General features: G+C 42.3%; 1 protein-coding gene across 4 annotated transcripts in view; it reads right to left on the bottom strand.

Moving 5' to 3' along the window:
- Positions 1-4,855: 4,855 nt before the first annotated feature.
- LOC108933782 (AT-rich interactive domain-containing protein 4B-like) overlaps positions 4,856-15,162 on the bottom strand; it is a 61,318-nt gene continuing 51,011 nt past the window's right edge. For all 4 annotated transcript variants that reach the window (XM_018751096.2, XM_018751097.2, XM_018751098.2 and 1 more), the window contains 7 exons: positions 12,803-12,887; positions 12,206-12,398; positions 8,109-9,305; positions 7,597-7,707; positions 6,275-6,478; positions 5,777-5,923; positions 4,856-5,315 (listed from right to left, as the gene is read on the bottom strand). In XM_018751096.2, coding sequence (XP_018606612.2) covers positions 5,176-5,315; positions 5,777-5,923; positions 6,275-6,478; positions 7,597-7,707; positions 8,109-9,305; positions 12,206-12,398; positions 12,803-12,887 — 2,077 coding nt within the window. In that variant the 3' untranslated portion in view covers positions 4,856-5,175. The remainder of the gene's footprint in view (positions 5,316-5,776; positions 5,924-6,274; positions 6,479-7,596; positions 7,708-8,108; positions 9,306-12,205; positions 12,399-12,802; positions 12,888-15,162) is intronic.

Genomic DNA, 15,162 nt, shown 5'->3' with positions numbered 1-15,162 from the left:
TAACTGTATGAACATTTGTGAAACTCAGCTGTTAATATATGATAAGTATCTTTGAAGAGAATTGACAGTTTTTTGTAATCGTGTAAGAGGGAGATGTACAACAGTGTATTTTCAAGAAAACTATAGAAGCAAACAGCTGGTTTCTGGTTCAGCTTTGTCACAGAGCAGGTCTGTCTCAGGAGAAAAAACCCTGATTCATTTTACAGTTAAGCTAATTTAGTGGGTGCACACACTGAGTTGGAGCTATTCTTTATATCAGACGCAAACACATGCGAACGCACACATTGTCTGAAACCATGTGTCCCAAGTGGGGTCGCCATGAACCGGAGCCTAACCCGGCAACACAGGAGGGAGAGGGAACACACCCAGGATGGGACGCCAGTCCGTCGCAGGGCATCCCAAGCAGGGCTCGAACCCTAGACCCACCCGGCCAACTAATACACCTCTTACCCAAAAGGATTGTTTTTAGACCTGGTAAATGACCCAAGTAAGGTTGTTGGTGGGTGGTAAGGTCTGTTCTTGAAAATGGGGAAACATTACTATGGAAGCAATCGCTGTGATTGACAAAGACTGTATGTATGTTTTGTGGCAACTGGATGTCTGTAGATCACTTTTGCTGAGTTTGTGTTCGTTTTATTGATACCCATTTTTGGGGGAAATGGTTCAGTCTTTCCTATAAGAACAAAGTGAGGCTATTTAAATGTCTCTTTATTGCTTTAGAAAGGAGAGGTGTAGGTGTCAAATGGGAAGTATTGCAGACTTCTCTAAATATTGTATGTAGTTCTTGCTTCTCCCCTTTTTTGGGCAGTTTAATAAACACCACTGGCACTAACATGGCTTGTTGCAACTTACCACTGTTTGAGGAAAAGAAACAGGGGAAGCACATTCATCCCATCCCTAGATGCAAAGTGTGACGAGCTTCTCCCAGGGAACAAAATACTGTCCTCCTGTTACGGCTGATTCAAATCATTTTAAAAGTGTTGCCAGGCAGACTTTCCAATACTGAAAGCACTGTGTAAGGGCTATATGGTCAATAGGTATTGAGCGCTGCATTCAAGTCAAGGAAAACTAGAATGGCCACTATGTAAACATCTATAATTAACTGCAAATTATTGAGAAGTTTTAATAAAGCAGTTTTTGTTCTTTACTGAGATCAGAAACATGACTGGATTTTTTTCTATAAAATACTGAAGCAGTGCTTTCGTCTGTAAAAAAAAAAAAAAAAAAAAAAAAAAAAAAAAAAAGAGTTAATGCTTAAGATAAAATATGGCATATCAATAAAACATATTTTAAAAACAGTAAAAATAATTAAGACAGTTAATCTTTAATAATGAAATATCTGGGTGGCATAATGGTGCTGCAGGTAGGTGTTTCTGTGCATGTGTTTGAATCCAGCTCAGAGTTGCGCATGTTCTCCATGTGTTCAGCTCTGTGTTCTCATCTCCTGGTGTAATACCTCTGCGAAAAGTACTGACCCTGAATTGCTCCAATTAGCTACCCAGTTGTATAAATCACAAAAGAATTAACTTATACAAACCTAACATAGTACAAGTCGCCATGGAAAAAATATCACCCACACAAACAAATACACACACACACACACACATTTTCAGAACCGCTTGTCCCATACGGGGTCACGGGGAACCGGAGCCTACCCGGCAACACAGGGCGTAAGGCCGGAGGGAGAGGGGACACACCCAGGACGGGACGCCAGTCCGTCGCAAGGTACCCCAAGCGGGACTCGAACCCCAGACCCACCGGACAGCAGGACTGCGGCCCAACCCACTGCGCCACCGCACCCCCCCACAAACAAATAAATAGTGAAAAATAAAAGAAATTATGAAGGGAGGCTGATCATTTAGAGCCACTTTGGGAAGTGATTATGGGAGACAGGGTAATGCTGAGATGTTTCAGGGTAATAGTTTGCATTTAGTGTGTAACTGATTTAAAAAGCTCACCTCTCAAATGGCCAGAATCAGTGATGGCATGGCCATGCTGGAAGAACGTTGCTGAGCCATCCAAACGCGCTGACAGAAATAACGTGAAAATTTTCAAAATAAATACGCAAGGATCCGTTCCACACAGGGGCCTGTCCCTGTCTTCTACGAGTTCCTGGTAATATCACCATACAGAGGAAGATCATTGCCTCAATGGGCACAAAATCTCCACCCCTGTGTGTTGGAAAACATACCATCTGATGAGCTTTTTTTTTTTTTACTGCTTCATTCAGCCAGAAAGGGGCTATGCTTCCCAAAACCTTGACATTTCTCTGTTATTTGATGTGGTTACTGTTTAGTCCACATTAAAATATATTTGGATCTTCTAAAATCTGCAGTTCTTAATAGCCTTATGAAGGCAATTTGAAGAAAATAATTATTGAGGTTTCTAGTTTTGCTTTTTAATGTTTCAGCTTTGTCATAATGTGTCAATGCTAGCATAACTACGTTTAGAAAACAGCAGCAGCAATAAAAACAATAAATCACAGAAATCACACTCACAATACACCCACACCTCAGGTGAGTCTATTTGCACTTACATGCAGATATGTTCATATACCTCACTGTAAGTATTTGTATTGTACTATTTGTGGTATTTGATGCATGTCCTTCAAATTTTATTACTAAATGGTTACCCTACCACTCAAATGTTGTTGTGTATGTTGAATGTGTCAAAAGGAACATCCGCAATGTTAAATTGTTGGAATATGCAAACATACTTAGCCATTAAATTATCTTTTCTTATCAGCTCAGCAGAATGGACCTACCTGTATATATCACTGGAAGCAAAGCCCAAATCCTTTGCATACCATTCTCTTCATAACACTGTGACTGGTTCTCCCCTTGGTCACCAAGCCCACAACTCAAGTGCATACTGCATGTGACCATATAAAATACAACAAAATGAAACTAGAACCGAAGCAAGATCTGCTGGACAGTGCAGATCTGAACAGAAACGGAAAAAAAAATCTGAGACTTCACAAACTATGGAATTTATTTTGAACAGAGGCTTCTTCCTTACATCTGTACAATAAATTACACAAGATCCCTCTGAAGAATCTAATAAATACTTTAGGGCTTTCTTATAAGTTTTGTGCACCCTTTACTCTGTCCAAGTACATTTTTGTAAAGATCCATAAAACTTTACAACCCATATACAAGTTGGAAAATACTTTGTGAAACAATCTTAAAAATGTTTCCAATAGGCGCACAAGCTAATGAAACAAAATGACATTCCAAGAAAAAAAAAAAAAAATACAAAAAAATTACAATGGATGAAACTTTCACGCGACAACTAATTAAAGTAAAAGACATGCTTTTCACTCGGAGGATGTACACAAACTACAGTTAAACAGTAAAAGTCTAGACAGAAAAGTACATTATATTAACAGTATGCAAGATATTAAATAGCTTGACTTGAAACACTTGTCAATATACAAATGTATTACAAAGGCATACAATTACATAGAAGTGCCAAAGAGAACAGACCGTCGGGTCATCATTCAACAGAAAGTATGAAGAATACAGACTGGAGTTCTCTTTAAAATTTTATACATAAGCAAAATTTTATACATAAGCTTATGTTCATTGTTACAAATTCATGTTTACCATAATGTGACAATTTCCTTGGTTGGGGGATATAGTATAGCTGATCATTTGTAAAGTCAGGAGGGGCAAACAGCTGGGGTCACTTTGAGCCGTTTTTGAAAATAACACTTGTCACACGTTGAAATCGGATCAAAACCCGGTTCTTCGAAGGTAAAGAAAGAAAAGGAATGATAGCGTAGACTTGAGACAGACACAGATTTGAGTCCATCTTGTCTGCAGTAGGTGTCAAGGGCCAGTTGGTGGCACCACTATTCAAGTTTATGGAGTGCCTGTACAGTACTCCAAAATGAAAGCGAGGAACACGCAGCTAGAGACACATCCAGGAAAGCCACACGTCACCATGCTGAAGTATAGACACATTCCATTTTCTTCCTACCACCACCAGCTGCATGTTTGAATGTAAATATTTTTCCTTCTCTCTTATTAACTATATACGTAGTGCAATTTTTTTTGTTAGCATTGCACTTAAATTTACTGCCATATTAACCAACCTCCCATATAATGGGCTCTTCATTTGGTATCAGTAGTTAAATATATTTCGGTCTGGCCTCACACAATAATGGTCTACAAAACACATTCTTCACCCACTGGGATTCACAATCTTTTAAAGATAAACATAATGCATACTTATTTTACTGCCCTTGAAACTCAACTTATTTCTATGTGCAATGTCCTTATTACCATTCATACTGTAGTATTTCTCAATGAGGAGACTAATGTCAAGCCAACCTTGATGTTCTATGAAAACAGAACTTGAACAAGCACAGGCCAAGAAGCTGGGCTGACTCACTGCGCTGAGTCTCCAAGTACTCAAAGTAAAAGAGCCAAGGCACATTCCCTTCACTTTTGGCTGCATTATGGCCATCGGTGATGGGTCCATAAAGCAACAACTCCAGTGCTCCTCAATCATTAACTATATTATGACGATTTTATGACAGCCACACGCATCAGTAACACAAATACAGAATACAAAAGGGAAAATTCTGCAGGAACATTTATAGTTCCTCACTGTAAATTTTACGAGAATCATGAAAAAGCTTTAAGTCGTGACAGAGAAGAGGAATGGGTGGGACGTTGGTGCGTCCCACTGAAATTATTCGGACTTTCTTGTACGGCTACTTATTACAAGAAGGAAAGAGCCTCCACTCCTCCAGGCTCACAGTCCCAAACACACACACACACACACACACACACACACACACGACACAGTCACACATACATACACAAACAAAAGCAAAAATGATACACGGGGGGGAACAAAAAAAAAAATTATTGCTCGAAGAAAACAACTTTCAAAAAACATTAACACCAGTAAAAGATCAAGGACTATTTCTGTTTTAACCCCCCCACCACTTGAAGAAAGTGCACTTCAGTGCAGAGTTAGCTTGCCAAGAAAAACAGCTGTCAATAGAAAAAAGTACTCCTTCTTGAGCTGAGTGTTCTCTGACTGGTTGATTTGTGCCTTAGTCATTTGTTTGCTTTGTAACTTGTATTATACTGTAGTAAAAGGGGTGCGGAGGAGGAAGAGAAGGGTAAGTGCTGAGTGCTGTGGGCTTCCCCAATAGTACCGTCACCTGCATTCCACGGACACGCCAGAGTTCTGAGAAGACCCCGAGACGGGTTCTGCAAGGGTCAGCATGACGGCTGCTGTCAGAGAGCTCGATGAGGGAGACGAGGACGAGGAGGAAGAGGAAGATGCTGCTGCTACACCTGGATGAGAGAAGAAAAGAGCTCCGTTTGACCTGAATCTTTGCTAATGGTGACACAACTGTGCAATGCCTTCACACCACTTCCCTTTCACATTTCTCATCTAGCAAAAGGTAACTGGTTTACTGCTTTATCAGCCTGGGATATTCTCCACAGCATTTGATGTTGAGCATCCTACTAAAAGGAACACAAGTTTTTCACCTCCTGGTAACTTAACCTGCAACCTTTATGTAAAAAAAAAAAAAAATCTTTCCAGCACCATGTCACATGTAGGTCTATATAATTAAAGAAAACAAGAATTGAGTACTGAGACCTCTGTGAAAAAAGCTGCTTGTGATTTATTATTTAATTAGTCTCCATATATGATCAGCTGTATTTTTTTATATACAAGACACCAAATGCTTTACAACTGTTTACTTTAAACAGAAGCTGCTCTGGTCTTGGCTCACACAAAAGCCTCTTACCTTCTCGTTCCTTCTTCTTCAGGCGCTTCCTCCTGCGATCAATGGAGGCCACCTCGGACTTCAGCGAGAGGTAGTGATTGCGGATGTCCTGAAGCTTCTCCTGCAGGAAGCTTATTCTCTCCAAGCTGCTCATCTTCTCTAGGTCAGCTGGAGTGGACACGGAGGCATTTACATTTTTAGTTTTTACTCCACTTATCTAAACTCAGTGCTCAACTGTACAGATGTGCAACTGTACAAGAGCAAGACTAACAACTGATAAAATTTCAGAAATTTAGTTTGCACATAAACAACAGAAATACCTCAATACATGTCAACAGGACAGAATACATTTAATAGGAAACCTTGAACAACAAACGAATGAAAAACCCACGATTCTTTCATGACCGTAGACCATCAATGGCAAACATGATAAAAGGTTTTGTGTGGTCCTGGTCCCAGCGGAATGAAAGTGTGTTGGGGAGCGTCGGGCACTACCGCTGTAGCGGAAGCAACACTCACACATCTGAAAGCTCCACTTGTACATGCGAGACGAGCGGCTCTGCTGGTGCTGGTGGGGATCCGAGTCTCCAGACTTGCCGTACTTGTGGCCAGCAGCAGGAGGCACCCTGCCGGCGGACTTGAGAGGAGCAACGTTTGCTCTGGAGGACACAGATTTGCCCGACCTCTCACCCGGGGCCAAGTCTTCACTGTCGCTGCTGTTTGCTGGGAGAAGAGTTGGGGAAGACGAAGGGGGATATTAGGGGTGAGTAACAGCATCAAGCTGATCTTTATCCATTTCAGTGAAAAAATAAAATTACAGTTATAAACAGGCAAGGAAAGTCAGCTACAGAAATACTTTGTAAAGCAAACGGTACTTAGGAATATTGCTACAGAACAGGAGTGAAATTAGTAAAGTCTTTTCAATTACGTTAAAATACATAAAGATTAAACAGACTCAAAAACATTTTTTAAGACAGTCCTCTGTTTTCAGAAAACTAAAAGTGCTAGAAAAAATATGCACACTGCATTCTCCATTCATCATAATTTGTATGTAATTTTATATTACATGATTTCCATGATATACACCCCTATATTAAGTAAAATTACACTCCTGTTCAGGACTAGTTCTTCCACATCACCAGGTTATATCTATATGAGTCCAATTTTTTTAAAGCACTGCCAAACATTTTTTTGGGAGGTGAGGTTATGGGTCCAGGGGGGGACAGTGGTGCAGCGGGTTTGACCGCGTCCTGTTCTCCAGTGGGTCTGGGGTTCGAGTCCCGCTTGAGTGCCCTGCGACAGACTGGCGTCCCATCCTGGGTGTGTCCCCTCCCCCTCCAGCCTTGCGCCCTGCGTTGCCAGGTTAGGCTCCGGTTCACCCCGACCCAGCTTGGGACAAGCGACTTCAGACAATGTGTGCGTGCGGGGGAGGGAGCGGTGGTGCAGTGGGTTGGACCAGGTCCTGCTCTCTGGTGCGTCTGGGGTTCGAGCCCGGCTTGGGGTGCCTTGCGACAGACTGGCGTCCCGTCCTGGGTGTGTCCCCTCCCCCTCTAGCCTTACGCCCTGAGTTGCCAGGTTAGACTCTGGTTCCCCGCGACCCCGTATGGGACAAGCGGTTCAGAAAGTGTGTGTGTGCGTGCGGGTTATGGGCCGCGGTGCAAAAATGGTATAGAAGCAGAGGTGATCAAACTGCTCATCTAGATGTATATCTTTACCATGTTGGTGACAGCTGGTAGTAGGTGTCCTTTTTGTGAAAATATCTCTTAGAGAGTTGAGTGACAAATGGAGGGGGTTGCAACTGGGGGAAAACGATGGAAAACGAGAACTCCCTTTCGAGATACCTGCTTTCCGGCTCTTTTTTGGGTGTGCCGTTGAGCTCTTGTGGCTTCTCTTGGGTTTCTTTGCAGCGCTGCGTTCCTGGGTGTCCCTTAGACGCTTGTGAGTCCCGGTGGCTGTATAACACAGGCAGTGAAAGGAGCAAACTAGTTTTTAGCACAGAAAATACAGGAGGCGAAAGGCCACTAATGGAGTAGGATGCTGATTTTTGCAATTTTTGAATGTAAATATGAATCTCTAATTCTATACAGTACAGTATTTAAAATTTTATATTTACGTTTTATGTTTTCCTTTAGTGTCCCCTCCCCCTCCAGCCTTACGCCCTGTGTTGCCAGGTTAGGCTCTGGCTCCCCGCGACCCCGAATGAGACAAGCGGTTCAGAAAATGTGTGTGTGTGTTTGCACAACCCTATTTCTCTCACATGAAAAGCTAACAATTTTCCCGCTTCTGGAAATGAACTGTAAAAAGCCATTCTCAAGCTCTTTGTAACACCTGATCATGTGTTCTGTTAACTCACCTTTGGTTGCCTGCTCAGTCTCCAGAGGACTGCTGCTGCTTAGAGCAAGGCTGCAGCTGCTGTTGCTGGAGGACGAGAGGCTGGCGTCAAAGACCATGGAGGGAGATCCTGCCCTCTCTTCAGGGGGCAGCTCAGGCACCTCTCCTCCAAGGCTCTCAACTTCTACTGTGCTGCTGTCTGTCTCACTGCGAGCCCCTGTGCTCTCTTCTGGATGGGGCACCGGTGGGGATGCAGCGGGGGAGGCCACCAATGGGAGAGGAGGTTGAGTGGAGGCATGCTCCGCGGCCTCCCGGGGAGGGGATTCGGGTGTGGTCGGCGGCGTGTTGAGGACGGAGTTGCTGCCACTGCTAGGGAACTCCCGGGTCTTTTCTGGCTCCTGGATGACATCATCTTTCGCACAGCGATCACCTCCCGGGCTGTGCTCTGGTTCTGGGTCCACACCAGGATCATCAGCCCTTGGGGGAGCTGGCGGCGGTGAGCCTGCTGCTTCTGTGTCTGAGTCAGAGAACAGTTCCTTTAGGGTCTTTTTGGGCCACTGTGCCTGGATGCTGGACCACACATCCTTTTGGCCCTTGGGCCGGTTGCTGGGTGTCCTCTCTTCCACACCCAGTGCCAGTTTGGGTCTCTTGTCTGGAACATCCCAGAATGTGGAAGGTCGCACCGCCTTTGCCTTCTCCTTGAGCCCGTTTCTACGCCTATCTGGGGTACTTTTGGTCTTACACCGTGACTGCTGCCCTCCTTCCTGAAGCTCTTTAGTGCCTTCCTCCTCCTCCTCATCCTCTGAGCTGCTGCTGGATGTAATGCCAGTGTCTTCATGAGAGCCAGCACTTTGATCCTCCAGCTTCTTAGGGGGGCAACCAAGTGCCCAGTCCCCAGACCTGCTGCTGGATCTAGATTTGCTTTTGGGCTGTCCTTTTGGAATACGGTCACCTGGTCTGTCTGTCTTACTCTTTTTACCAGTCCCCTCCACCTCAGTCTCTGCTGGACTCTTGCGCTTTCCACAGTCCACGCAATCTTGTCTGCCTGGGCTTTGGCCTGTTTCCCCCTCCTCCAGAGGGGCATGTACTTCCCATGGCTCCGCCAGGGCGGCACCCTCAGCAACAGGGCTCCCCTGGATGGCCAAACACTCCTCTTCATCATTATCACAAATGTCGTCCATCTCCTGCTCACTCTCCTCATTGCCTGAGCTTTCGGATGCTGCAATGAATAAAATGCAGTGAGGTCTTCATGCAATGATCTCTGACTGCAGTGTTGCTGTGCACACATTCCACATAAATATGAGAATTCAGCCAATAAATTCAAGATTACTAAAGTACAACAAGCAGCAAACTCTAAACAAACAAGTTCAAAACATGGAATCACTGGCAACAAGTTCCATTAGCAACTTTGTACCAAGTCCAACACTTTTTTGATATATCAGATATTGATGAACTGTTTCACTAGTGTTGGGTTGCTCCTAAACAACTTCAATGTTTCCTTTAAACATGTAATACAAGGGAACAAGTGCGATACAAATAAACAAACAGTAAAATAGTTTATGGCTGGAAGGCAAATCTGTCCATATATTGCTTCTCGACTGAAGAAATTAGGGTGTTTTCCCATTGTGCATAATCCCAACTGGAGTTTTTAGAGAAATAATAACAGATATAACATTTTCCAGTTGCATTGGGGTTCTCCTTTAAAATGTGCCAGAAGAGGTTTCAGATATGCAAAGAACCAAACAAAAAAATCACATTTTGTAGAAGAATGTTCATTCTGGTTTTGAATGAAGAATTTCAGTGAAGCCTGCTTTAAGTGGTTTCTTTTGACAAGATAAAACATAATAAAATCACCCATCCACAGATCGCAACTGTGCAGTTGAGGAGGGGCTTTGAGGTGTTCTGCAGATGCTGAGAGTTGTATTGTCTGGAGCCCTTGTGCTCTAGCAGAAGTTATCGTTGGCAAATTGATCGAAGGTGAACAGCCAGACCAAAAAACATCTAACAACATACCAGGAACTGGTTCTTGGGATACGGAATGTCATCACATTAGTTGGAAAGAAGATGGAGCTTGTGCAGGAGGTAGACAAGTAAAAGCAAGGTAAGTTCTCACACAAAGTATTGGCTCTCATATCAGTTTTTGTTTGGGTTGATTATTATTCTTCTCTGAAGTTGCCCCAAGAGCTCACGTGTGCAGTTACGAATACTGAGAACATAGAGCCTTTCCAGAGACAGCGCATGCCGTGCAATGCAGAGTACCGCCTATAGATTCTGTAGTCCTGTTGGTATATTTCAGTACACATATAGGTAACAGTGTGGAGGCTTGAAGGAATGCAATCAGGAAGAGTGGCTAGTCTTTCATGAATGCCAAAGTTTTTTCTGTGTGAGTTACAGATCTGTAATACTAGACCAGTAATGTGCTGGGCACCACTGTACCTTAAGAAGGCCTCAGCAAATACCAAGTGTGATCGGGAACGCCTTGCAGAGGCCCCAGTGTGCAATGAGTTTGACTACTATTACATGTCTGAAAGAGCTTCTCCTGTATTTAGAGGAAAGTTGTGGAAGAGGAGTCTGAATGAACCATGTTCAAGACTGTTATTATAGAGGCAGCTGCAAGAAGCTGCAGGTATAAAGTGGTTGGTGTGTATTGTGGTGACAGAGCAAGAAGCACTTGGTGGAAACCAATTTTAAAAGAGCCCAACAGGTTCTGCATGGCATTAGTTTCTTGTATCTGCAGCGCGAGAGTTATGTCTGCATCTTTGGCATTATTTCAAACTCGTTCAGTATAGGCTTTTAGACTCTGCCAAGAGTATGTCATGACTCCTTTTCTGTTTCAGGTATCTGTGAATAGGATATAAAAGTGCAGTCGGAGTTTGGAGGGTATCCAGGATGAAGAAACCAGGGTTTTACTGTTGCTGGTTGCAAATGATGCGGTCCTGTCAGGCTCAATGGAATGTGATCTGCAGCACACATTAGAGCAGTCTGCAACTCAGTCAGGATGAGTCATCTTCAACTGTGAGGTGAAGGTTCTCACCCAGGATAAGGTAGGACTGTGGAGGGGAACAGCTGCCCCAGGTATAGAAGTTTAAGTAGTCTGGGGTCCTTTTCATGAGCGGTGGCAGGGTCAGTCGTGAGATTGACCAACGACTTAAGCGTTGCCCTCTCCTCACCTATGGCCAAAAGCTTTCAGTAGTGAGTGCAAGAACAAGAGCTCAGGTATAAGCACCAGAGATGTACTTCCTCCACAAAGTGGTGGAACTCACACCCCATGACAGACAGCAGAGCTCTGCAGTCAGGGAGGCAATCAGAGTAGTGTCACTCTTTCCAGATTTGTTAAATTGGTTCAAGAATCCAGTCAGAATGCTCCCTAGTTGCCTCCCATGAGCGGTCTATCAGGCACATCACCCTGGGAGAATGCCCTGGGGCAGAACCAGGACATTTTTATCAGCATTATATTTCAAGGCCAGCTAGGGAAGGCTTGGGGATCTCTCAGGTGGAGTTGAAAACAGGTTCTGCAGAAAGAGAAGTATTGTGTATCCTGTTCTACCTATCTTTGCTGCAACCATCAACAGCATAAAAATCTTTAAAATGGATGGGTGGATGGAAAATACAATTTCTAGTGACACCTCAGCTGTGTTTTAAATGTAAGGCCTCTCCTGGCACTTTGATACATTTATTTCTGGGAATGTGATGGAAAAACCTGACTGGAATGGTGTTCATTCAACTATTCATAAGATTATCGACCCTCTATATATCCTTGCTAAAACTAATTATTCTTACATATCTGGGAAAAAAAATGAATGAACTAGAAGCTCTTTCTACAAATGTATTTCACTCCAGTCTCTAATTTACTTCCACTAGAAAGGTAGCGTTCAATCTGCATCATAATTGGAATGAATTTTAGAAAACTTTGACATCATTTTGGAACTTCTTAGATAGTGCTATATGACAGTCTTTGCTAAAATTGCAACCTTCTGCCATGTTGCTTTTTTACATTTCTGTATGTATAATTTTATTTGTATACTGATTCTCTTCTCTCTGTTGTTGTGACCCAGTTCTATTGTGTTAATTTGATGAAAATATGAAAACAAAGAAAATAAAGTCATCAAGTAAGATTACCTTGCAGTCCATTGAGAAGGGACTTTGAAGGCAGCTGCTGAGCAGGTGTGCTCCCTCCACTTTCCACCTTGTAAAAGCAATCGTGGGTGTCGCCAGGCTTGGAGGATCGGTGGACGCGGTGGTTTCGTGAGGGAGAGGCATCCTCCCTGTCTGTCATTGTGTCTGTCTTGTCTTTCTCTCTTTCTGTTTTATTCTGTGTAGCGATGGGGTTAAATTAAATATTACATGCTATAAGGCAGTGCCTGAACTGTAATTAAAAAGGTACTCGATTTCTTCTTTATATTCATATTTATATAGCTCTTCAAAAGGTGGGTCTTGGTTTTGTGCCTGAAAAGCATCAGTGCAGCTCCGATGTCTTCGGAAAGAACGTTATCATAAAATTCTTTACTTAACTGTAAACAACACATACTCACATTTCAATTTTTCTGTTTATGCACCATTCCATTAACACATTCATTTTCATAACAAATTTAGCATTGGCAGCGGGATATAAGAAAACACAATGAATAGTTTAAACCAAGTTTCATTCATAACACCTGTATTCTCTTTAGGTTTCATCTCATTATTCATCTGGAATGAGCTGTTCTGTTAGCCTACCTTTATTTTTTTACGGTGTTTCACTTTCTGGGCGTTCTTGTTGGCTGGTCGCACAATCTTGTCTGCTTTGACCCATTCATCGTACCTGACAGAGAGAACACAACTGGTGAGCTTCTCTCATTTGGGAGCAGCAGAGTATTTTTAACACAAAACGAGAGCAATTGGTTGGTAAGCACACGTACATGAAGCCTTCTCTCCAGCCAACTATTCGCAGATCAGTGGAGCAAGAAACAACAGATAAAAGCCTACAACTTCAAGTGCTTCAGAAAGACATTTACATCTACTTTTCGTATGGGTAGACAACAATATTGAAGTTAGCCATCCATATTGTATCCCACTAAAACACAAATGTTCAAGTCGCTTTCAATGAATAGTGCAATTAAAGAAATTACAAAAGATATAATACCTTTTGTTCATAACACTATATTGCTGACCGAAGTATAAGAATGTTGTGCGAAATATACAGCCATCTGGAAGTGCGTGCAAAATGCTGTGCAGTGAGTAAATTGAAAACAAATGGGTTACAATAAACAAATTAAAAACAAACTGATGATTTTGTGTCTTGACCTGGTATGAACCATTTGTAGATATGTCAGTGATACTTCACCTGTGCAAGAAACAATCCTTCATTTTTCAAAGGACTTCCTTCAACAATTTTTGATGCCGTGATCCGGATTACGTTACCTGGACTGCAACTGGGGTAGGGTTTGACTATGTGAAGATTGCATGTTTCTTTTGCGTGCTCCTGTTTCCTCCCCCAGTTTCAAACTGGGTATTTTAAATTAATGAGCAAATGCCTTACACTGTACTGCTGTATAGAGAGGTGAATAATTGTAGGCTTAGTGTAGTCTATGTCGTATTGCAAGTCACCTTGGACAAAAGGTATCACAGAAATACCAGATAATAGTCATTGTACGTTGTGCTGGAGAAAAGTATCTGCTAAATTAATAAATGTAAATATTGCTACTTAACTAGCCACATTACTGAGAGAACACTCCCCATGTGGCATTGGTAAGATGCCATCATCATTTTGCAGCTAATTTCATCACTCAGTGTGGAAAAAAAAGTGGGACAGTATCAGAGACAGGCTACAGAAAGGTCTTGGACAATCCATCTTTGACTACCTTGAACTCAGCCTTTCTGACCCCTCCATCTTTGACAAAAAATGTTTTGAGAACAACTGCCATGGGCTAGTGATCCTTCTGAACTTGGCTGGCCATACAAAGGACAAGATCTTCTTCTTCTTAGAGGTTGTTTTTCATGCTGCTATTTCCTAAGTCTCTGTAGACCAACTCTGGCAAAAGGTGGCTGTCTGAGTAATCGTAATCCTAAATTGCCTCCATTGATGACTATACGTATGTATGTCACTGAAGTCCTCATTAGCAATAGGTAGCACACCATATTTTGTCTGAAGAGGGTTGCTGGTGTAAGATCAGAATTTGGGTCAGTGAATTCATGGAGCAATGTGCAAACATTTACAACTGTGAAAACTCCCTTATGAGTGTGATCATGGATAAGTTTTGTTGTTCGTGAGCTTGGAGTCAAGGATATGTCTTAAAACTTCTGTCATACATTCCAAGCAACTATGGGTTGCAATGAATGTTGATACTGTTTTTTTTTTTTTTTTATAAATTACTGTGCACTCTCTTAAGAGTACCCCCCTTAAGCTAGGAAGACTGACAAACTACTTCAAACCACTTGTAACTGCCAAACAATGTCTTTACTGCACAGCACCAATTCAACACATAATCATGTGAAAAAAAAGTATACTCTCTTCCAGTTCAGTGGTTTTACACATCAGGACCTAAATAAAAAAAATCATCTGGTCCTCACAAATTCTATAATTAGACAAAAGCAGCCACAGATAACAAACAACACATAACAAATTTCACTATGTCATTTATTCAATAAAAGTAAGCCTTTTTACACCTTAACTGCTTCCATTGGAGTTAAGAAGGTAATTAGCAGCCAGTTAATCAAATGCAACTGATTAGTTGATCATCAGGAAATGTGGCCACCTTAGTAAAAGAACCTTTGGCAGTTTAGTAGTCTAGAGTATTCAAGTGTGTGTTAACACCATGCCAAGGAAAAAATACTGTACATCAGCAATGAACTCAGAGAAGCAATTGTTGCCGCTCATCAATCTTGGAAGGGCTATAAAGCTATTTCCAGACGATTTTAACTCAATCATTCTACAAGGATTATTTACAAATAGAGAATGTTCAAAAGAGTTATAAATCTTTCCAGGACCAAGCATCCCAGCAAATTTATCCCAACGGGAGACGTAATGATCAGAGAAATCACAAAGAAACCAAGAGCTACATCTAGGCATCTACAGGCTTTGGTTAAAATGCTGAATG

The sequence above is a fragment of the Scleropages formosus genome, chromosome 16 (genome assembly GCF_900964775.1).
Source record: "Scleropages formosus chromosome 16, fSclFor1.1, whole genome shotgun sequence".
NCBI lineage: Eukaryota > Metazoa > Chordata > Actinopteri > Osteoglossiformes > Osteoglossidae > Scleropages > Scleropages formosus.
The sequence above is the reverse complement of the archived record's forward strand: the minus strand, read 5'-3'. Positions and strand labels throughout refer to the sequence as shown.